The sequence below is a fragment of the Lolium rigidum genome, chromosome 2 (assembly GCF_022539505.1).
Source record: "Lolium rigidum isolate FL_2022 chromosome 2, APGP_CSIRO_Lrig_0.1, whole genome shotgun sequence".
NCBI classification, from domain to species: Eukaryota; Viridiplantae; Streptophyta; class Magnoliopsida; order Poales; family Poaceae; genus Lolium; species Lolium rigidum.
In genome coordinates this window covers 140,053,943-140,077,854 of record NC_061509.1, presented here as the reverse complement: position 1 = coordinate 140,077,854, position 23,912 = coordinate 140,053,943, and the positions used below count along the sequence as shown (strand labels likewise).

Here is a 23,912-nt window from a genome sequence, read left to right as displayed (position 1 = left end):
CAAAACCCTAAAATGTGGAATGCTTCCCCATTTGTGAGATTTTCCAAAGAGAGCTCGAGCACGCCTCCCACGCGTACTTCTTGCCACGTTTCGCGCGCGACGAAATGGACCGGCGGCTCGCAGAAGGGAGAAGCGAAGAACACACGAAAAGCTGCCGCGCACTTCACTTTGCTGTGTGGCACTTGCTGAAGATTAGCACCAAGCGTTTGCCGATTGTCTCTGCCAATCGGAGCCACCAGGAGTTTACTGAATCAGAGCAGTTTCAACCGCATCGCCCAGCGACAAAGACGAGTAAAAAAGGACGCAGGAGAAACCAGCCGAATTTCTTCCGCCCTATGATGATGGGCTCTGGAGAGGAAAACAAAAGGAGGAGGAGCAGGCGGTAAGAAACAAAGAGACCGTCGCCGTCGATCGACGGTGACGTCTCTCGGTGATGCGTCTACCTAAGATACCTGCGCTCCTGACATCATTTGAGCAAGACACGCACACTCGCTCGTACATCCTGCCCAGCCGGGCCACTAGCTGCTCCCTGAGCTCTATAAATCGCACCTACTTCTCCCCACATACACAGCCACCACCTCTCCTGCTCTACTCGCCTTGCTTGCTTGCTCGGCCTCCTCCTCTCGCAGCTAGCAGCCTCTCAGCTTCTTTCGCTGTATCAATCGACAGAGGCAAACTGCCGAGGAGAGCCAAGAAGCAGACATGGTAACAAGCTCTGCTGATCCAGCTTGTTCTTCAGCAAATCCTTTTCCTTGGCTGTAGCCAAGATTCAGTCTAGTCTAGCTTTCACAGTCGACTCAATCTTCAAGCAAGAATCTTCCTTGCAATACTAACAGTGGATAACTTGACGCATGATTGCAGTCTGCGAACGAGGGCGACATGAAGCTGAGGGTGGTGGTCATGGACGGCGAGGCTTCGGCAGCAGCGGAGCGGAACGCCGCAAAGGAGAAGCTGATCGAGTACACCCTGGACGGCTCCGTGGACATCAAGGGGCAGCCGGCGGTGAAGGGCAAGTCCGGAGGGTGGCTCGCCGGAGGCCTGATTCTCGGTAAGTTATCTGCTTATCACCGTCTCCTTCTCCACTAAAAAAGCACTAGCAGAAAGGAAAAGGAAGAGACCTGATGATCGATCGGCCAGGCCCTTCTCTAGCTAACTTTACGCTGCTATGCGGTGGTGGCATGTTCAACTATGCGAGTCGATCTGAAGTGACGTCGCGTCTTGCCTGAAAGTGTGGCCGATAGACACCAGGTCTTTCTGCGGAATTCTGCATGCTGAAGTGACATCGGCCATGCAGACCCCGGAACTGGGGATTCCCTGTCACGGGGGGAGCCTCCTCGCACGCACCGCTGATGCTAATTTAGTTTGGAGACAGGAGACCTGTCGTCCATATGATCTAGCAGCCGGTGCCGCCGATCGGCTGATCCATCTGTACATGGCGCTATATGTATGTGGTTGGACAGAATCATTAGCTAGCTACACGTTATTATCGGAACTAAAGTGGCGGGCTTTGGTTCATTCGTCAGCAGTAGCTCTACATTGCTTTCAGGGGGAAGTGTGTGTCGGAAAGGCCATTTCGTTTTCCCGGCCTTGTACAGTAACAGTTACATATATGTGCTAGCTTGTCGATCCCTTTTGCTAGCACTGTTTAAGTTTTAGTGTGTGTCGTTTATTATGTGGTTTAGCTAGGTGTTAGGACGTACTGTGCTGCCGACTGATGAACTGACTGTTGGCGGTGGTGATTTGATGTTGTAGTGAACCAGGGGCTTGCGACGATGGCCTTCTTTGGCGTGAACGTGAACCTGGTGCTGTTCCTGACGAGGGTGGTGCAGCAGAGCAACGGCGACGCCGCCAACAACGTCAGCAAGTGGACGGGCACCGTCTACATGTTCTCCCTCATCGGCGCCTTCCTCAGCGACTCCTACTGGGGACGCTACAAGACCTGCGCCATTTTCCAGGCCATCTTCGTCTGTGTAAGTTTTTCACTAGATAAATCTACGACAGTTAATATGGATTATTAGAGGAAATATCTATGACACACATCCAGTGATGCTATAGTTTCCAAACACATGATGTGCCAGGAATAGCACGTAGTACAGTGGTAGATAGGTGGTGTGATCGTCCCGTGTCCAAGCTCCAAAGTACTGTGGTCCTTTTTTGCCCCGAAAACGAGTGCTCATGTTCTGTACTTGTTTGGAGTTTGTACACGTTAACCATTTTGTCCGCGTACGCTAGAATTGATCTGAAGCGAACGTGTCCGGCCGGGGATTATCGATGGGCACAAACACATCGCCATATCGGCGATCATGTCGACGCAGTAACTGACCTGTACACACATTTTTTCCTGCAGGGTCTCGCGCTGCTGTCGCTCTCGACGCGCCTCTACCTGCTCCTGCCGGTGGGGTGCGGCACGGAGCGCACGCCCTGCGCGCCGCACTCCGGCACGGAGATGGGCATCTTCTACATCGCGCTCTACATGATCGCCTTCGGCAACGGCGGCTACCAGCCCAACATCGCCACCTTCGGCGCCGACCAGTTCGACGAGGAGGACCCCGCCGAAGCGCACTCCAAGGTCTCCTTCTTCAGCTACTTCTACCTGGCCCTCAACCTGGGCTCCCTCTTCTCCAACACCTTCCTCAGCTACATCCAGGACAGAGGCAGCTGGGTACTCGGCTTCTGGCTCTCCACCGCCGCCGCGGCCTTAGCCCTGCTGCTCTTCCTCGCCGGGACGCCACGCTACCGCCACTCCCAGCCCTGCAGCAACCCCATCGGAAGCATCTGCCAGGTCGCCTCTGCCGCCTGCAGGAACTGGAAGTCCGGCGTGTCGCCGGAAGCGGAGATGATCCTCTACGAGGGCGACGAGAAGGCCGATTCCTCCGGCGGGAAGAAGCTTCTGCACACCAAAGGCTTCAGGTACGTGTCATGACTCATGTCTCATCTCATGTCATGTCCAGTCATGTGAAGTCGCGACGTTTAATTCGGGTACGGTACGTTAACTGAGCAGACGACGCAACGAATTAACTTTGCCATATACCGTATTTACACAGGTTCTTGGACCGAGCAGCTCTCACAGCCATGGACACCGACGACTCAGCGTGCACGAAGCCGCGCGACCAGTGGAAGCTGTGCACGGTGACGCAGGTGGAGCAAGTGAAGAGCATCCTGCGGATCCTCCCCATCTGGCTCTGCACCATCCTCTACTCCGTCGTCTTCACGCAGATGGCGTCGCTCTTCGTCGTGCAGGGCGCCGCCATGCGCAGGACCACCATGCTCGCCGGCTTCTCCGTCCCGGCCTCCAGCATGTCCATGTTCGACATCCTCACCGTCGCCACCACCATCTTCCTCTACCGCCGGGCCATCTGCCCGTTCCTGGCTCGCCTCACGGGCCGCCCGACCGGGCCCACGGAGCTACAGCGGATGGGCCTCGGCCTGGTCCTGGGTGCCATGGCCATGGCCACCGCCGGAACCGTCGAGCACTTCAGGAAGGCCGCCGCCACCACCGCCAACGGCAGCGACCTGCACATCATCTGGCAGGTGCCGCAGTACGCGCTCATCGGCGTGTCGGAGGTGATGATGTACGTGGGGCAGCTCGAGTTCTTCAACGGGGAGATGCCCGACGGCTTCAAGAGCTTCGGGAGCGCGCTCTGCATGATGTCCATGTCCCTCGGCAACTACTTCAGCGACGTCATCGTCACCGCCGTCACCAAGGCCACCGCCGTGCAGGGGCGGCCGGGATGGATCCCCGCCGACCTCAACGAGGGCCACCTCAACAAGTTCTACTTCCTGCTCGCCATACTATCCGTTGCCGACTTCGCGGTGTACCTCGTCTTCGCCAGCCGCTACAGGAAGATCGGCAAGGTGGACGGAAGGAGCGATGACGAGGAGAGCTACGACGAAGAGCAGGTGGCGCCGACGACATGCCACGCATGAGCGACTAGCTCGGCCTGTCCCGTTGGCCTGGCCATGGTGCGGTGGTTCTTGAGATGGAGACTAATTCACGATCGAGCTAGCATTGGTTCAGCGCGCGCGACGAGTCTCTAGTTGATGATAGGACAATGCATGGGATCGACGGTGGAGTGGCATCTACCACTTAATTAAGAATAAGCGTGCTAATTAAAGATCGATGCGCACAACTATGATGTGATGTATGCATATGTGTATATGTTGGTGCTCACATTTTTGGCCAATGTAACGCGAGATAGCTGTTACTGACCACCCATGTTCAGTGTATTCCTGACTAGCCTGCTACCACTTCACTTGTAAGCACTGATCGATCCACTTCATTCGTACGCATATTTCACTTCATTTGTATGCATAACTTTCTTTCACCCTTTTGACTTTCTTGAATTCAGTTTGCAAGGTGCATTTTGTGTCATTACTGTGTGTTGCATGCATGTTGAAATGAAGTAAAAAATATTCCTCAATAAATAGAAATGAAGTGAAAAACAGCTCAAATCAACAAAGGTGGAAGTAAATTGCTACATTTTGAAGATGCTCCATCTCCATCCATCATCATCGACACTGCAATATTCCCGGCCAAGTTCAGTCAAAAAATGTATGGATGTAATAAAAAAGAATAAAAGATTTGTTAGCTTTGCTCACTGGTTCCGCACGATATCGATTCAGAGACGCCCTCCGACACGACGTGTGCAACGAATCATACACGTGATGCCAGAGGAATTAACACGAGCGGTAACATTACAACAGGATTACAATAGAGCTCACAAGAAACTGATATTACAACAACGACTCCGACGAGTCAAGATACAAATATACAACACAAAGATCCAAATCATAAAGAAGATCGAATACGTCCAAGTACGGACAAGATATAAATTGGACTAAGAGTCCTGAAGATAACCAGTGGCGTCCATAATCCTGCCCAGGCCAAGCCGGAAGGGTAACCTTGCTAACGTCGTCTTCATCGAACATAACTTCATACCTGCCCGGTTATGTCCCAAAGAAGCAGCAATAAGTACGGATTCGTACTTAACAAAACTTCAAGACGTATAAGCATTCGTCAAACAGTCGTCCTTTGTACTTGAGGCACGCAGGGGACTTAGAGGATGCAAGAGGAACGTCATAGGCAATATGGTGGGGTTAAGCGGCAGCGCGCAAGCACTAAAAACCTATAGAGACACTGTACAACAGTCGTCTAATCACAGAAGATGAGAGAGCGCATAAGCTAGCAGTTCTATACTCTACAAACATAACACAACCGATGCGTTCCCCCCTCTCAAGGAAGTACTTACAAAGGCACTCACACGATGGACAAGTTTTATTAGGTAGCTATTGTAGTAATGTTATATTACTACGCAAGTTATTACCAAATTATTAACATCAGCATAAAGGTGTAAGTTGTTCTATGATCGAGCTATACAATTCCAAGTCATCCATAACCGCGGACACGGCTTATCGATAAGATGTACACCCTGCAGGGGTTGCCCAAATGTAACCATACGCATGCTCGACCCACTTCTTACAGGTGATGTCTCACAACAAGACCGTTCCCAATGCAAGAGAAAGTTTAATGAGATCCACCCAACTAAGCTACCCGTGACGAAGTTCGGCCGTACTCTGAGACTCAGAGGTTTGCGCCGGCGGCTAGGCGTGCAAACCACACGCTTCGCTAAACGTCTTGCAAGGTACAGTACAGATTATAAACACCCGAAGGCAACGGGAAGTAAACACCCGAAGGCAACAATAAGTAAAGCATGGCATACATGGCATAGGCAAATAAAACTAAGGTTGTGGCTCCCAGTAAACAGACTCGAGGAAAGGTAGTGGGTGATGGGGGTCCCACTCCCCCACGTACGGGTAGAGCGCTCAATCTCAGAACAAATAACAAGAACTCGGGTCATTTGGGACATTAGCGAGTCAAAGTTCCGATGCTTTCGCAAATGGAGCTCACAGATGCCTCTGCTTACAATTTTAGTTGTTAACAATTAAGTAAGGCATGTGTATCTCCAACAAATATATCCATAAACCATGTGTCATGATTCCCCAACGGATAACCCGATAAGATAACAATAATGGTAACAAGATAAAACTGCACTAGCATGCACTACGACTCGCAAGGCAGACTCGATAACCAAACAACAGCTGTAGGGGGGTGGTGGTGGCAAATATAGGCTGCATGAGGTAACAAGTGGATAGGACACGTGACAAGAACGTAACTCAAGGCTAGCATGAGGGAGGAGGCAAAATAAAATAGGTGAGCGACTCCTGCAGAGACATGAGTATAGGAAATGCTTGCCTGTTAAAGCTTGCCGAGGAACATCCGAAGAACTTGCCGTATCTAACAACACCACTTTGCGATCCTATCCGGGAAGAAGCAAATGCTGGACAAACAACGTATGCAAATCTTACTACTACTGATAAACAAGATCCAGCATGATCAAGATGATATGCATGACATGTCATCGATGGTGTAATGCAACTTATCCATATTAACCGGAGTCGGAACCCCAGACAAACAAATTAGAGTTGAAGTTGCATTTTCTACCGACAAAGTTATGTGTTGATTAGCATGGCATATCATAGCAAGGGTGCGCTACTTCAAGTTTAAACGGAGCGGGGAAACCCTTGTCGGTGTCCAAAATACTCCGCATATATATAAGGTGGAAATGCACAAACTATCACGTCGCGACATGACGCGAGATGCAAACAGGTATATAAATGGCATATTCATGTTCCTCATATTTTTCTGATCAAAAAACATGTAAAATACATTTAAACCCGATTTGTGGTTTGCAAGATATGAATTTTACAAGATGTGAACATTTTCTACAAAAACAAAACAAGAAGGCCAGAACCGGGCCATTACAGATCCTATAATATAGACCATTTTCTCTGTTCGGTGGCAGTTTTAAGATTCTCATTAAAGTTGGAAACACTCCTATTACTTCAATTGCTCTTGATGTTCTAAGACTTACGCATTGAGCCTTTATACCGGGACGAAAACATCCTAGAAAGGGTGTTTGTTGTGTATCAAAACAATCTATGAACTCCACCAGAAGAATCAAGATGGAGTTATTTTTTACATGGATTTCGAGAAGGCTTATGAAAAATTGAAATGGCATTTTCATCAAGAAACGTTACAGTATGAAAGGTTTCTCACAAGAACGGGGTGGCTGTATTGCTATGTTTGTCCAAGGAGGAAGTGTGGGAGTTTAAGTCAACGATGACATGGGGCGTTACTTTCAAACTAGAAAATTATTGAAATAGAGTGATTCCATCTCTCCAATTCTATTTTATCTAGTCGTCAATATAGTGGCTGTCCTTATAGTGAGGGCTAAGGAGGATGTTCACGTGAGTGTTATAATCCCGCAGTTGGTCAATGGAGGGGTTTCCATCCTTCAATATCTTGATAGACAATTATTTTCATGGAGCATGGTACGAAGAAGGTTGTGAATATGAAGCAAAGTATATGCATGTTTGAGAAATTGTTTGGCCTCAAGATTTATTTTCACAAGAGTGAAATATTTTTCTTTGGTCAAGCGAAATAGGTGAAGGAGAAATATAAAAAATTGTTTGGTTGAAACATTGATTTTCCAGCCTTTTGGTATGTAGCTAGGTATCCCAATCCATTATCATAAACACCTCAATAAGGGATGGAAAGAAACTAAGGAATCACCTTGAGAAAAAGTAGTTTGATTGGAAGGGCAAGTTACACCGAGCATACCCAAACTTGGCAGCTTAGCTCGCCTCAGTTACCGTACACAAGAATACGCAATATACGGTCACTCAATATGACTCAGGGCTCGTATCGGTCACTAGCGAGGGTAGCGCGTTGTATTTTGCTGATGTGGCCTACATTTGAACCCATATGTCAGCCACCTACCTACCAGAGGGACTATTTGTGAATAATCTATTTGTGAATAATGGAAAAAATAAAAGGGCTAAATTGAAAAAATGACAAAGAGATAGGGATCCACCGGCGCATCCGCCTCTGTGCCAGCACCGCAGCTCGTGGATCGCGTCGGCCTCGTGTCCGGCTCGCCGCCGGCACACCTCCTCCTCCGTGCCAGCACCGGCAGTCGCCGTGGATGGCCTCGGCCTCGTTGCCGGGCTAGCCGCCGGCGCGCCTCCTCCTCCGTCCAACATCGGCGGCAGCTCGTGGACGGCTTCGATTAGTTCGCCGATGCCGGTGGTCCCATCGAACTCCGGCCTCGCGGTGTCGCTACTCTGCATGTGTTGCAGGAACTCGAATGGGCATGATGCAGTTGGGCCGCCGAGAGCATCTGGTTGAGGTCATCGTGCGGGCGGGCACAAGACCTGCATCGCCGTTCGCGGCAACAAGCGACAAATCTCGCACGGGAATGACAAGGATAGGGAAATGGACAGGGAGAGGGACAAGGCGGAGGTCGCCTTATCGGTCTCTGTGGACGGCGAGCGTGTTCTCCACCTCTGGCAACCCTCGATCCCGGCCTGTAATGCAACTGTCTCCCAGCTCTTGCGTCCCCAGCGACCATATGGAGATTCTTTTGGAGGTTGCGAACTAAGGAGGGAGTTTAGGGTAGACTGACTACTTGTTTGGGTGTCGGGGGGGGGGGGGGGGGGATTCTGTAAAAATATTGTACAGCTAAACCCTTTAAGGTCTGACCAGTGAGTCAACTGCTTGCCACATTAGCAAATGAGTAAAGTCTAAAATAAACCTTGAAGTCGTAGTGGACGCCGGAATCAAACCCCAAACTACTAATCCCATAAATCAGCACCCTATACTTAGTATTCCCGGTCCTTACTTCACGTAAGCTCGTTTTTACGTGGGTTTGCTGACGTGGCAAAAGTCAACGCCGGGATTGCTGACTCAACAAATCCGAACATAGAATCCGCCCTTCCTCTTCGTCGTCTTCGCGCCGTCGCACACCTCCTCTGCTTGGAGCTGCCCCTCACCACCCGCGAACAACTCTGGCCCTGCAGCAAGGATCGCGCGCCAGCAAGGCCGCTAGCGCCGTTTCCGCCATGGAGAAGGGCGATACAAGAGAAGAAGAAGAGAGGGCAATTTCCCTGTGGACGTTCCGCGAGCGGCGGCGGGGTGCTGGTTTGGTGCGCGGTGGCGTTCCACCCGGCGACCGAGCAGCTCTGGATGGTGCCCGTCGGCCTCTTCCTCCTCGCCTGGCTCTACCTCTTTTCCTATTCCGGCGCGTGCCGAGACCGCCGCCTCGGAGGCCATCACCACCCGTTCGCCTCGTCCTCCTCGACATGTCGCTTCCTCGCCTATCTCTATCTCTTCGCCTCCTCCGGCCCGTGCCGAGACCGCTGCCTCCGCAGCTCCCACGGCGCGGTGCCCGGCCCCGGCCATGTCAACCCCGACGGACCCGAACGGTCAGTGCGGAAAGGAGAACGGGGCGAGATGCGCTGGAGGAAGCACCGCCGTCGAGCTCGAGTTCGCGTGCTGCACTGCAGGCCTCGCTGTCGAGCTCCACGTCACGCGCCGGAAGTCTATGTTGCCCACGATTTTGAAGGGGCGCCGCCGGGAAGGGAACACCAGGGAGGGAGGAGAGTCAGAGGAGAACGGGACAACGCCGAGGAGGAAAATGAGGGCACCGAGGAGAGAGGGGAAGGCGCCGTCGACGCAGGGAGAAGCAGGGTCAGTGCGTGCTCTGATTTGGATAGGGGAAAGACAGAGGCATGGCCCGTGAAGATGATATATATATGACATGTGGGCTATTGATGTCAGTGAGAAAGAGATGAGAAGCCCGGCCACCCCAGAAGAATCCCTGTTTGGAAACTGCCTAGCTGCAAAAAATTGACCAGGAAAGCTAAGTTCGGGGTGCTGAATTCCGGGATCAGAAGTACAGGGTTCAATCTCAATGCCATCTATGAATTCAGGGTTTTATTCAGACTTTACTCTTAGCAAATACAAAGCTCTACCCTCACCAGTGACCGTCGTTGGTCCCCTGAGCTGTATTGAGTGACCGTATATTGCCTATTTTTATGTACGGTAACTGGGGCAGGCTAGACTACCAAGTTCAGGTACGCCTGTGTATTTTACTCTTATTTAGCAGATGAGGTTTCAATTTTTAAAATTGCCCTAATACAAGTTTCTGGGAAGACACTGACACTTTAGTTAATATGCATCTCTATATGGTGTTATGCCGAGGAAGCACTTTACAGTGCAGAGGTTATATCGGATATACCTCTAAATATTGCCTCTAGGAGATCCTTGACTGGAGAAAAATGGGTATCCTAGCTTAATCTTGTCGAAAGGTTGATGTTCATCCATTTTATCAGATGACCCTGATACGTTAAGATGGAAGGTTCATGCCATCGGGGGGTTTTCAATCAAGTCTATGTCCCTTAACATAATGAACGATGTGCATTCATTCGTAATAAAATATAAACTACCACTAAAATTTATGATTTTTCTTGGTTCTTGGGTAAGGGGTAATTGTGACTGAACGCAATCTAGCTGAACATAGTTTGAAGGGAAATAAAAATGTTTATTTGGTGAATGAAACAATTCAACATTTGTTCTCATGTACGTCCTTTTGCACGGTTGTTGTGACACATAGTATTTGTTTATTTTGATATTGCATTGACGGCCCGTATTTTGAATATACTTGGAAAGTGGTTAGTGTGCTTTAGCAAGAAACTTGATGCACAAATTTGGGTAGGTTTTTGTGCATTATGTCTGACTATTTAAAATTATCACAATAATGTTGTTTTTAACAACAAACGAAGTTTCCATTTTTTGCATGTATTCATATATGTGGTCCTTACTTCAGCATGCAGAGGAACAGAGAAACTCCAGAGTCACTCACCATGCCCATTCCCCACCGGTGGGAGATCTCCGCTCGCAGATTTGATGGGATTCCACACTCGTAGGGGGGAGATTGTGGCCACCATGGATACCAGGCCATCGAGTTAGGCGCCCCATCTCGTTTGCGCTAGAGCAGTTAACACCCGCCCTCCCCCCACCCAGCAAATTTGGGCCGCGCAGCCACGAATCAACTATGCGGTTCTTCGTTCCCCACCGAGGATTTTTTTTCCTTCGACTTCTTCACATACTTGGTAGATCCTCTCTAGATGTTTGCTAGTAATTTTTGCGAACGATTTGATTTTTACATAGATTTGCATGCCTATGTGTAGATGACCTCAAGCTTGAGTCCGAGCGTCCAATTTTTTTCGAAGACTTGTCATCTTCAGATGTCTCGGATATAGAGGAGTTGCTCGATATCGAGCAAATGATGGTGCTGCTTGCCGTAAGGACTGCTAGAGGAGTTTCTAAAAAAAAAAACCATTTGCTTTTGCGGAATGTGCTCCGCAGCCCGTGAAAACCTTTAAAGCTTGATTACCGCCCCTTTGTATGGTATGAGTTTTAAAGGCTGCGAATTATAACCTATATAAAAGTTGAACCCATTTACTGAAAGGAGAGCGATTTGGGTGGATTTGGATACTGTTACCTCCAAGTTTTCCTCCAATGACGTTTAGACACGTACAGTTTTTTCCCTGTTCATGCACGATCGGATCCTCTTGATACGGGAGGTCAGTTTTGGGTCTTCTTTTTTTTCCTTCGTATATAACTCGCGGTTACCGGGAGTCAGCGGGAGCCAGCAGGTCGATTCCTTTTTTCTGGCCCGGTTTCCTCCTTTTCCCCTCTTTTAGTTTACCTTCCATCTCCGGTGTTTCCGGTCTCCACTGATCGTGCAAGATTTTGGGCCTTCTCTGATTGACACGTATCTTTTTTACGTGTCCATCTTTGCTTTGCAGTTTAAGTTTTCTACCGATTCCTCGGTTCCGCATCGGAGAGCCCGGTGTTGCTTCCTTCACCGTCTTCCTCATCCAGATTTCTTTGTCTTCGCCTTTGCCATCTTCTGATTCACTGGTTTCCTTCTGTTTCTTCACCATCTTTTGCGGCAATTTGCTGAGTTCGTCTTTTTTTCTGCAGGTTTTGGTATGAGCACGGATGGCGGGCCTGGCCGTAGGCGTGATCGGCCGACTTCTGCGCCGCCGCCTCTGCCGGCTTCTGCACCGCCGTCTCTCGGGTTGCTTCTGCCGCGGCACCGTGGGCTGGACGACCTACCTTCTTTCCTGCTCAGCTGCCATCCATGTTGCTGCTGGATCCGTCGTCCGTCCCACTCGCCCCGTGCTGTCCATTATGTCGCCGGCTTCGCACGTCCGTGCCCTTGCCTCCATCTTCGGCGCTCCGTTGTTGTCATCGCCTCGGTGACCTGTCTTCTAGGTCGTCAGGACCTTGCTCATCGCGTTCCCGTGGACGTGCTGCTTGGTGCTCCAGTTGTTGATTCCGTTGCTGCCGATGTCTCCGGTGGCTTCGATCATTTGCAGTTTGGGGTTTCCATCTTCCTTGCTTCTGATTCTCCAGCTGTTATGCAGACTGTTGGACGTGTACGCTGGGGACCTGTTCGTCGGCGTGTACGACCACATTCGTCTTCGGTTTCTCCGCCTCCATACCGGGATCGTCGTCTCCACAGTGTTGTTCCCGCTGCGGCTACTAGCCGTGGTCATTGCTTCGCAGCTCTGGTTGTTCCTTTTCTGCCTGCTGCCTCTGGTTCCTCTGCCGGCTGGTGGTTCTGTTCACCATTATTCGCCTGATTCTTCAGTTTGTGTTCTCGGTCAGGGTGGATCTTCCGTTCATCATTGCGTTGCTCGCTGTTTGCACATGACATATCTCTGTTGTTTTCCCTTATCCTGATTGTCTGCACTTTACTGTTCACCTATTATGGTTACTGATATTTTAATTTGTTGCACGTTTATTATGGATGTTGCAGGAAACTTCCTAAAGTAGCAATGCAAGCAACCTCAGTCAGAGATATCAAACCTTTAGGATCTCCGAGGTGTGCTGTTGTGCACATCACATGGATGTGGGAGAACATGAACAAGCAGCATAAACTCTATGAGATAGGATTCATGTCCGTTGATCACCTGGTACTTTGTTCACACCTGCATCCATTATCCATCCCTTTACCATTTTCTGCACATAAGACATATGCAGTTAGTCTACTCATAAGATCCAATTATGTATCAATTTTTTACATTTCCTCTACATAATTAAACTATCAGTAGCACTGCCGTCTAAAATCATACAAGCCTAATTATCTATTTGTCGTACTGGCTCTGTTCTATTCAGCATTATCCTTTACTACCTTGAATTTTCGATATATCTTTTTGTCACTGCCTACATGAGCACTTGCGCTGTCCATTCAGTCATTGTCGCCTGTACAACAAAATGCATCCAGTCAGCTTCACCTTTAGGTTTTAGCCACGGGCAACATGTCTTGCTAAAAAAACCTATCTTTTGTTCCCATCAGATGTATACTTATACTGTACTGATTTTGTAGGGCACCATGATAGAAGGTTTTCTACTCGCAGACCGGGATAGAACAATTTAAAGACAAACTAATGGAAGGCATGGTTTACAAGCTGGAGTCGTTTATGATCGTCGGCCCGCAGAACAACTATAGAGCAGCAGGTCATTGTCATAGGATCCAAATTTCACATAACACAAGAGTGAAGGAGATTGTGACTGAGCCTGAGAACTTCCCTCTATATGCATATGATGCAAAGTCTTTTGATGAGGTCTGGCCATGCTTGGACGAGAAACTGGTCCTATCAGGTTTTTTTACTTGGAAGCAACACATATATTTGTATGCCCTGTTGTTTGCACACGCTCATTTTATTTTGTCTCTTGTGACCAATTTTCAGATGTTGTTGGAGTGGTCACAAAACTATCAGATATTATCACACCAAGGCAGGTGATCAATCAAGGATAGAATGAAAGGTACAAAGTGTACTCCAGGTTGCTCTGTTTTAACCCTTTAATTTAAAACCTGCGTGTAGTGACATCTCTTATCTTTGTCAAGACCTACGCATACTAACATCTCTTAACTTTGCCAAGAGATGACCTTGCCATGGTGACCTTGTGGGGATACCAATCAGAGAAGTTTGATGCAGAAGGCATTCGGCAGATTTCTTTGGAGGAAAACGTGTTTCTGTTGTTCGTGAATGAATGTTACTCTATTTAAAGGTACATGAACTCCACAGACTTCCTAAGGCAGCATTAGTTATCTAATACCTACCTTGCAATCCTTTAAGACTACAATTTTTGCTCCTACTGTCAGCATTAACAATTCAATATATGCTTCCATAGGAATGCTAGGTTTTAAAGGCACTTCGCTAAACTGCTGACACATTAACATACCCATTCCTGAAATAAACGCCGTTCGCAAAAGGTAACCTACACTACGCCTTATTATCTTTATATTCATTAACAAATATCCAGTTCTGATGTATATGAAATATCTTCTGTAGCCATGGAGATAAGCGGTACATAATAGACTGGGAAAACTTTGGAGATGCAAAAAAATGAAGCAACCGAGACCACCCTTTACGACCTATGCAAACAGGAGAGCGACACCATCACCATCAGGGAAATCAAGCAAGTAAATCAACCACCTAGCTGCAGATAAAGCTTTTCATCGGTTACGCCTTTAGGTCTATCTAATCTAATAGTATCCGAGGCGAATATCCTTGCGGTCTCCTAAGATTGCATACCTAAAACTCAATGCGTGAGTGTTTGCTGTTCAGAGATCCAGTATAATTATCTATGTATAATTATCCAGTATGCAGACCTTTATCCACTACTATGTATCTTAAGACTCGATGAAGCACCAGCTTGCTAGCTATACTGCCACTTTATCCTTTACTGTTGTTACTGCGGCAGCTCCATCAGTTGTTGCTAAACCTTCCAACTGATGCATTATTAACCTCCTGAATTTACCTTGGTCACACAAAGAACCTACTATGAACTATTCAGCGTCTTTTCGCCTGGGCGTCAGGATGTAAGAAAGCTCCTACACAACACTACAGCCTAATGTAATAGCTTACAGCCCCCAAGATTCAAATCCCAAAGAATCATCCCTGCCGACTCTCACATCAACGGAGAAAAGACTAATGTAGCTCATCTATCTCTTGCAATGTAACACAAAAGGGTAAAATGGCTCACCGAATGAACTGTTTCAAAATCAAATACATCTATGCAGCTTATACTAGATCCACATTGGTTTTGTTTGTATAAAGTACTTCCAGCCCACATTTAATAAAACTTTACATAGATCCTTCGTCGCTGCATTACAAACAAAACCAGTTAAATTACTCTTCAAAATTTCTCCTTCCTGATTACAAATTATAACCATATACTCCTGTTGCACACCTTTTACTATTTTCGGCTATTACATTGTTCCTTTTAGTTTATAAGAAACATAGAGGCTATTTACTCTTTCCATCTAAATATTCAGAATTCTTCTACCGCAAAACATGAAGAGACAAGCAATTCAGCCACGAAAGACACTTTTGCAACCAAATTTCAAGCAACAGTTTCCCATATACACAGACAAGTAATTCAGTCACAGAGAGAACAGAAGCATACCAGACCATCAATCCTTGCGGCAGACGGCGCGAAGGACGATTAATCACTGCTCGCAGTGAAGTCGACAGGTGCTGACCCGCCCGGCAGAATGGAGGCATCTACGCTTCACTCTGCTCGCCCTATGCACTCCGCTGCCGCGGCTCCCGGATTGCCGCAGGTGGAACCCGTAGCATCAATTGTTTCTCAGCCCGGCGGCTCACTCGCCGACGAAGCGAAGAGGAACAGAGATAGCCTCGAGGAGATGCCCTTCCAGATCCCCGCCTTCTTCTGCCAGCCCCAGCACAACTCCGCCCGCTGCTCGCGTGGATCCATTGCAAAGATCCATCCTCCAGGGAAGAAGCCAGTGGTAGGTGACAGCAGCTCCATCCACTCTTTTTTTCGCTGAAGCAACGCATAGGCCACTCACTGACTATCCCCTCCATCTACTTCCTTATTTCGGAAAACAGCAGCCCATCAGCAGTGCCACAGTACAATCTAAATGGGCCTTGCAAAGTTCATGTAGATATCGCACACGGCGATTTACACAAAAATAACACAAAAGTGGAAGAAAAGCACAGACTGACCCTCCGGCGAAACTATTTCACCAATCTAACCCTTTTGTGTGGCGCCCCTCCCACGGGCGCCACACATGCCCATGTGGCTCCCCTCCGCCGGCGCCACACACCCGGCCAGACGTGGCACCATCGACGGCCGAGGCCGGTGCGCCCATCCGACGTGGCGACATGTGTGGCGCCCTCCCAACCGGCGCCACACATGCACTTGTAATCCCCCAAACATACCGTGAGACAATTCCTCCGGGACTTAGCCGTTTTGCGAGGCTCGATGTGTGGCGCCGATGCCACGGGCGCCACACTAGCATGTGTGGCGCCGATGCCACGGGCGCCACACATAGAGGCTCGCGAAAACGGCTAAGGACTTATCGTCCGGAGCCCCTGGATGTTTTGGTCCTAATAGTTCGAAATGGCATAGGGTTCACAAATCGATACTTATGAATATAGAGTTCACAACAACACGTAGCACACATCCTAGTAGCGTCCTCGACGTGCCGTCCTCGTGGGCTGCTTCCGGACGGCAATCCTCTTCGTTCGCTGCCTTGGCTGTTGCTGCTGCTCCTGCTGCTGCTCCTGCTCCTCCTCCTGCTCCTCCTGCTCCTCCTCCTGCTGCTCCTCCTGCTGCTCCTGCTCCTCCTCCTCCTCCTCCTCCTCCTCATCTGAAGAGAACGGCTCGTCGTTCCTCATCCTCGACATAGCTGATCTCCGCGGCCGCCCGTCATCCTCCTCAGTGACAACCTTCTTTCCTCGGTTGACATAATCTTCCGGAGTGTACCATAAGTACAAGCGGGCGTACGTCCTCCGAGTGTCCTCGTCGGCCTCTATGGGGCATTCTGCAAAGTTAGTTCTGATCCAAGTGAAAGACGCGCCGGCGGGAACTCTCTCCTTTGGATTTGCTGGCGCCGGAGGAGCACTGCCAATAAGCGCCTCCATCTGCTGGCGCCACCCATCAGAAGATGTGTTCATACACAGTGGCTCGCCCTGAATAGGTAGTGCAAGGATCATGGAAACATCCTGGAGAGTAGGGGCCATCTCGCCGGCCCTCAAGTGGAAGGTGTGAGTCTCCGGCCTCCACCGGTCGACAAGGGCGGTGGAGTGCCGAGGGTTCATGTGTGGCCCCCCACGGCTTACAAGGGATATGAACGGCATAAGACCGGTAGGCCGGATGAACTCCGTGTACCTCTCGTCGTAAGGTATATCCAGTGTGCCATGGTAACGAATCTTCAAAGGACGAAGATCCGTTTCCCTCTCCGTCATATGAACAGTCCGGTGCTCCCTGTCGTACTCTTCATCCAGAAGCCACACCATCCTACATGTTTACACAACCATATTATGAGTCATTCCGCTAACAAAAATGAGCAACACATACATGAGAGTTCATATCCAAATACATGAGAGTTCCATACATACACACATACATTCATATCTAGGGTTCCAACAAATATTTGGTTCAAATATGAGTTATCTACATAGCCAAATCTAGGGTTCATATCCAAATCCACCAACATATCCAAATCTAGGGTTCATATCCAAATCCACTAACATATCTAGGGTTCCTACACATACACATTCAACACTTGCTAAGCTCCAATTTTGTCTTTCACCACATACATACATAAGGTTCCATACACACATACATTCATATCTAGGGATAGAACACCATATGAGTTATTCCTACAAATACACATTCATGAAATTTGATGCCTAGGGTTCCTCCACAAATCTAGGATACATACATTCAACACTTACATACCCATTTCAACACATACATAGCCATTTCAAACATCTTTGGATACAATGCATACAATCTAACAAAATTTAACATCTATGGTTCAAACACATGCATACAATCTATGGTTTCAACAAATCTATGGTTCAAATCTATGGTTCAACACACATGCATACAAATCTATGGTTCAAACACAACCAACATTTCCAATCTAGGATGAATCGAAGGGGAACGAATTAAACCGGAGCAAATCTTGGATGAATCGAAGGGGAACGAAGGGGAATACCTTGAGGATTGCATGGGGATGGATTTGGCCGGCCAGATCTGTCCAATCCGTGGAGGATTTGGTGGGGGGCGGCGGAGAGGGCGGCCGGCGGCGGCGGTTGGAGGAGAGAAAGAGAGGAGAGAAAGAAGAGAAAGAGAGGGTCGGGCTGGGCGCGGGCGCGGGCGCCACACTTAAGTGGATGTGTGGCGCCCGTGGCATCGGCGCCACACATGCTAGTGTGGCGCCCGTGGCATCGGCGCCACACATCGAGCCTCGCAAAACGGCTAAGTCCCAGAGGAATTGTCTCACAGTATGTTTGGGGGGATTACAAGTGCATGTGTGGCGCCGTTGGGAGGGGCGCCACACATGCTGCCACGTCGGATGGGCGCACCAGCTCAGCGTCGATGGTGCCACGTCGGTTGGGTGTGTGGCGCCGGCAGGAGGGGAGCCACATGGGCATGTGTGGCGCCCGTGGGAGGGGCGCCACACAAAAGGGTTAGATTGGTGAAATAGTTTCGCCGGAGGGTCAGTCTGTGTTTTTCTTCCACTTTTGGGTTATTTTTGTGTAAATCGCCATCGCACACCCGCCTCCCGGCCCTCCTGGCAGCGGACTCCCCGCCACTCAGCCAATCCTTCGCCAAACCCACGCCGACGCCATTCCCGGCGAGGCGGCGATCTTCGTCGACATCGCGCCAGCATCTTCGCCCATTGAGGATGCCATAGTCCACACCGCCCCAGCGTCTCCACACGCCGGACACCTCATCGTCCACACCACGGTGGCATCTGCATCGGCCAACCGCACCCTCCTCGGCACTGCGCCAGCCAACGCCGCCGGCACAATGGGGATGGACTAATAGCCTCGGCGTTGATCGTCTGCACAAGCAAGCATGACACAAAGAAAAAGTACTGTCAGTCTCTAATTACAAAGAATGCTGAACGGCGGAAGCTATACTGTTGAATACCTGTAGAACCACTTTTGCTCGCCAAGGATACTGCTACTAGGATTATATCTCTAGATAAATTCCTGCAATGTGCTATAGTATTATCTATTATGCAGAACATGTACATATGCCGTTTGACCAAAACCAGTATAAATGCTGATCAGCGCTCTATAACGTGCTTCAGTATGAAAATGCACCACCATGCTACCTAATGCACTCCTACTTTTTTACTTACTCATGTTGCCACCAGTATAAATACTAATCAGTACTGTACTACTGTATAGGGTGTTTCGGTATGAAAATGGCACCACTATACAACCTAATGTACTCCTGCTTCTTACTTACTGATGTTGGCACGAATTTCGCAAATTTCCTAACCATGGTGCCAAATAGTTTCTTCAGTTCTCTGCTTAATTTCCCACTGATTATGTGGGTACATATTTTACGGAAATGCAATTTTGATCTCAGGTGCATATGCTCCTGCTACAGAGAAAAACATTTTAAAATATCACAAAAAATACGAACACAAATTTCACGCGTACATGTCAACAATCCATATGTGTGCCAAATTTCGCGCGAAACCGGTAGGTTTTGTGTCCTGTGTAAAAATGACAAGCAAAACGTCTTGTGAAGAGCTTATATTTAGCACCAAATTTTAACTTTTTTACACATGACACAAAAAGTATCGATTTTTCGTGAAACGACTTTGCAAACACATAGAACATCAAGATGTATCCGTAACATTTTTTATCGGAATTTTTTGACATTATATAATATGTTGAAATTTAATTTTAAAAACCAGGAGCATGTGCTCCCGGGAGCAGAAACAGCATGTCCCATATTTTACCTTAAAAATAAATTCTAACCTGTATTGACACACTATATACCTTAGTTTGTCTTCTCTTATCAGAAGTTCAGCTCAGATGGTAATACCGGCATATCCAAAATTGACAAGTGAACTTCACCAAATTCATTTCAACAAGCTTTATGAAACCTGATCGGTTATTTCATACAAGAAGTATGTATTCGACATAAAGATCGATAAGGTCTAAACACAAATTACACCTCCCTAGACAGCATGGGCGCGGCGTGCGCCGCGCCGCAAACTTCCTAGTACAACTATATAAGGGTGTGCTAGTGATGCTCTAGGAACATACTACAACCTATAAAAAATTCTTTATTGCTGTGATGCAATAGTGTTGAACCAACCTGTGGAAGCCAATGGGCCGTTCGATCCTCCAGTGGAGTGCTAGCCCAAGAGAAAACTTAACGGGCGGATGGAAATGCAAAGATAGACTTTGGAAATCTCTTTCCAGGATCAAAAATTGGTTAAAGTTATTTTACAGTTTCTTCAAACAACTAAAAGATTACTAGATTACCATCTTGTAAGAGCATCCGTGGTCCCTTAAACGGCGCCGGATCAAACGTTTGGGGATGTGTTTTGTTCGTACCGCGTTTGGGGGACGTCGCTCCCCAGTTGCGTCCCCCAAACGGCGCCTCCAAAAAAAATTTATAGGGTTTTCGAAAACACAACCATTTGTTAAATATAGTGTACAAATAAATAAATATGTTTACCGAGATTATTTTCAAATTAAAATACAACAAACAATAAAACAACAAACAAGTGTAATACATGGGGCTAGATCAAGGTGCCGCGGCATTTGCTGAAAATTCTTTTATCCTCCACATATGCTCAACGAGATCATTGTGAAGTTGCTCGTGAATAATGCTGTCACAGATCCCTGCGTGCATGGCGAGGAAATCAGTAAAATCTGCAGGCAACTCATGATCAACCTCCGCAATTAGAGGGCCCTGACACTCATAGGGACCAACATGTCTCCTGACATGATTCTTGCGGTCATCCTCGATGATCATGTTGTGCATGATCACACAAGCCTACATCACCTCTCACATTTGGTCATGAGACCAGCTTAGAGCAAGGTACCGGATAATTGTAAACTGAGCTTGAAGCACGCCCCCAAATGCCCGCTCGACATCCTTCCTGCAAGCCTCATGTTGTGAAGCAAAGTGGCAATTCTTCTGACCTGATGGAGCCGAGATTGATTTGACAAAAGTGGCCCATTTTGGATATATATACCATCGGCTAGATAATAGCCTTTGGTATATTGGTGGCCATTGATCTCATAGTTGCATGGTGGAGCACCTTCCACTAGTTTGCTGAACACCGGAGACTGCTTCAACACGAATGTTATTGTGTGAACCCGCCATACCAAAGAAAGAATGCCAAATCCAGGTCATAATCTGCCACAGCTTCAAGCACCACACTTAAATATCCATGACGCCCTTTGTATATACCTTGCAAGGCAAACAGGAAGTTCATCCATGACCAGTGCATGCAATCGATGCTTCCAAGCATTCCAGGGAATCCTCTGGCAGCATTTTGTGCCATGATCCTTGCAGTCTCTTCTTCAGTTGGCCCTCTCAAGTAGTATTTGTCAAATTTTCCCACCACAGCTCGGCAAAACTTCTACATGCACTCAATGGCAGTAGACTCACTCATGCGAAGGTAGTTGTCTTGTGTATCAGCATGTGCTCCGTATGCAAGCATTCTCATGGCGGCGGTGCACTTCTGAATCGACGAGAACCCAACAATGCCTACAGCGTCGTGCTTGAGCTTGAAGTAGGGGTCGAACTCTCGAACGTCGTGGAGGATATTCATGAACAAACCCTTGATCTTTCTATACCGGCGCCGAAAATTGTCGGCATGTGTTGCCTCATCTGCGAAGTAGTCGTTGTGCAGCATGGTATGCCCCTTCATCCTCTGTCGGGGCTTCGACTTCTTTCTCCCCGGCTTTGATCCTCCGCGGCGCGGCCTCTTCCGCTTCTCCGCCTCGGCGTCAATCATGTCCTGGAGGGACCCGATGATCAGCAAATGCTCCTGGATGTCATCGTCGAAGGCTTGCTCGTCCTCCAGCAGTCGGACAAGCATCTCGTCATCGCTATCCATGTCAGAAGCAAAATTAATGGTTAAAATTGTGCCGCGGTAGACAAGGCAACGAACAACGGCCAGTCGCGCCTACCTGTCAAGTCATCGAACACCTTGTGTGCGTGGAGGTGGGGCTGATTTGACACCGCGTTCTGGGTCGCGCTGGCGAAGCGGCGGCGGCGAAAAGACCGGCGAGAGAGCCAGCCGCGACCAAGCCCAGCAGGCGGTTCCCGGAGCAATGCCTGGATGTCATCACGGCGCGCCGCCCGTGTCGATTCGGCGGTGGTATAGGAGTCCGACGAAATTGGTCTTCACTGTTAAATGGAAGGAGACGATGGGAGGCGTCGTCGGCACGAGTTTCGGTAGTCGCCTTTCTTGCATTGCATCTTGTTGCTTTGCATAGTTGAATATTTAGAGGAAACTTCACTAGGCTTTAAATGCCAATGTATGCAATTAAATTCAAGTTCATTCACACATGCATATATTATGGGGGAGTTTGCTCTATCTATTCAACTTGTTTGTTACATAAATTCCTTATATAAACCCTCTAAAGAGATTGTCATCAATTACCAAAATGGGGGAGATCGAAAGTTCATGGAGCCCCCATGTGTGGTTTTGGTAATTAATGACAATCCCTATGGACTAATGTGTGCATTGTGTTATATTTGTAGGAGTGGTCCATATGCAATGCTTGAACCATATGTTGGCTTCAAGGTTGCAATAAGAAGAAATTGATGAAGAATGTCAAATATGTCTTGAAGATGAAGATGAAGTGAGCCCTCAAAGTTAACTTCAAGACATCAACATGATGAAGAATGAAGAAACGAAGCGCAAGTTCAAGATGAGCCAATTCTAAGAGATCATATGTTTGAAACTTATCATCCATATGGTGATCATGGATATGTGAAGATGCACCGAAGAAGAAGCTTTCCCGTAGTGGAGTATGGGGAGCAATTCGCATGACTTCATCAAGCAAGCACAATTAAGAAAGGCGTTCCATCTTGTTGCGATCAAGACCGTCATCATCGAGCTCAAGTAGAATGCGCATGATTAAGGTTTTCTCTTGATAGGAATTTTTTCTCACCGGTCTCATGGTGTAGTTGGAGACCGGTTTATAGTTTAGTTGTTGTACTATGAAGAGGGCTCTCGAGTGAACTCAATCGTATCCTTCAGAGAGCTCAAACCTTTGAATCCTTGCATCATCTTTCTTGTTTGTTATTTGGATCTTATCCATGTGATGTTTTATATCTTATGCTTATTCTCATGACAAGCTCTAGTTCATCGAGAATGGTTTTTGGACGGGAAACTTGCTGCATTTTCGAGGTTGGAGGTTTTACCGGTATGTCTTTTTTTAGATAGGTTAAACGTTTCATCATTTATTTATATCCTCCCTTTCTGGACTATGATGTTTCCTTGCATGATCTTGTAGAGCTTGTTACTAGCTTCGGAACAAGCCCAAGATCATCAAAATCGGAGTCCGGATGCTCAAGTTATCCTCATTCTCGTTTTGTTGTTTCTGCCAGTTTTCGGGGGGGGGGGGGTTATCCGGCCCAAATAAGGGGCGGATTATCCAGCCCTCGAATAACTGCTAAGAACTTTTGGGCGTGAGCCCCTGTATTGGACCCGGATTTTTGGCCTGATATTTCATGCCGGGGGCCGGATAATCCGGCCTAGTAATGCCCAACGGTCATATTTCGTGGGGCTATATGTAGCCTTCTTCTACCCCAAAATCTGGTTGCTTCTCTCACTCTCTCTCTCTCTCTCTCTCCTCCATTGTTGACCTTCAGAAGCTTGCTCTTTCTCTCAATCCCTCCATGATTCTTGCCCCCACTTGAGGAAAAGAGAGAGGGGATCTAGATCTATATTTCCACCAATCAATACCCTCTCTAAGTGAGGGGAACACTCTAGATCTAGATCTTGGAGTTCTTTGTGTTCTCCTATTTGTTCTTCCTCTCTTATTCCCCCAATAGCTTTTGTACCTTTGTTGGAATTCGAGAGAGAAGGATTTGATCATCTTTGTGGTGTTCTTACCATTGCATTTGGTGCATCAGTTTGAGCTTTCCACGAAGATTCATGGTGGTGAAAGCAAGA

General features: G+C 48.0%; 1 protein-coding gene and 2 long non-coding RNA genes across 4 annotated transcripts; 2 read left to right on the top strand and 1 right to left on the bottom strand.

Moving 5' to 3' along the window:
• Window positions 1-582: 582 nt before the first annotated feature.
• Window positions 583-4,327, top strand: LOC124687352 (protein NRT1/ PTR FAMILY 7.2-like). Its single transcript, XM_047221144.1, has 5 exons — window positions 583-705; window positions 862-1,048; window positions 1,753-1,970; window positions 2,348-2,910; window positions 3,045-4,327. Exons 1-5 carry the CDS (start codon window positions 703-705, stop codon window positions 3,925-3,927), a joined length of 1,854 nt encoding a protein of 617 aa, XP_047077100.1. The 5' UTR covers window positions 583-702; the 3' UTR covers window positions 3,928-4,327.
• Window positions 4,328-11,923: 7,596 nt separating this feature from the next.
• Window positions 11,924-15,792, bottom strand: LOC124692413. Of its 2 annotated transcripts, XR_006999506.1 has the most exons (4): window positions 15,389-15,792; window positions 13,107-13,177; window positions 12,782-12,934; window positions 11,924-12,677 (listed from the first exon to the last, which is right to left on the bottom strand). It is a non-coding gene; the product is annotated as an uncharacterized LOC124692413 (long non-coding RNA). The 2 variants fall into 2 exon arrangements; XR_006999505.1 differs by lacking the exon at window positions 13,107-13,177 and having other exon boundaries at window positions 11,927-12,677.
• On the top strand, window positions 12,184-14,664 carry LOC124692414. Its single transcript, XR_006999507.1, has 6 exons — window positions 12,184-12,888; window positions 13,302-13,576; window positions 13,666-13,741; window positions 13,859-13,987; window positions 14,111-14,192; window positions 14,272-14,664. It is a non-coding gene; the product is annotated as an uncharacterized LOC124692414 (long non-coding RNA).
• Window positions 15,793-23,912: the final 8,120 nt, after the last annotated feature.

Excerpts from the sequence above, each read along its gene's own strand:
- LOC124687352 (XM_047221144.1), top strand. Across the intron at positions 1,049-1,752 it reads CGCCGGAGGCCTGATTCTCG|TGAACCAGGGGCTTGCGACG; the intron begins GTAAGTTATCTG and ends TTGATGTTGTAG. Across the intron at positions 1,971-2,347 it reads TCCAGGCCATCTTCGTCTGT|GGTCTCGCGCTGCTGTCGCT; the intron begins GTAAGTTTTTCA and ends TTTTTCCTGCAG.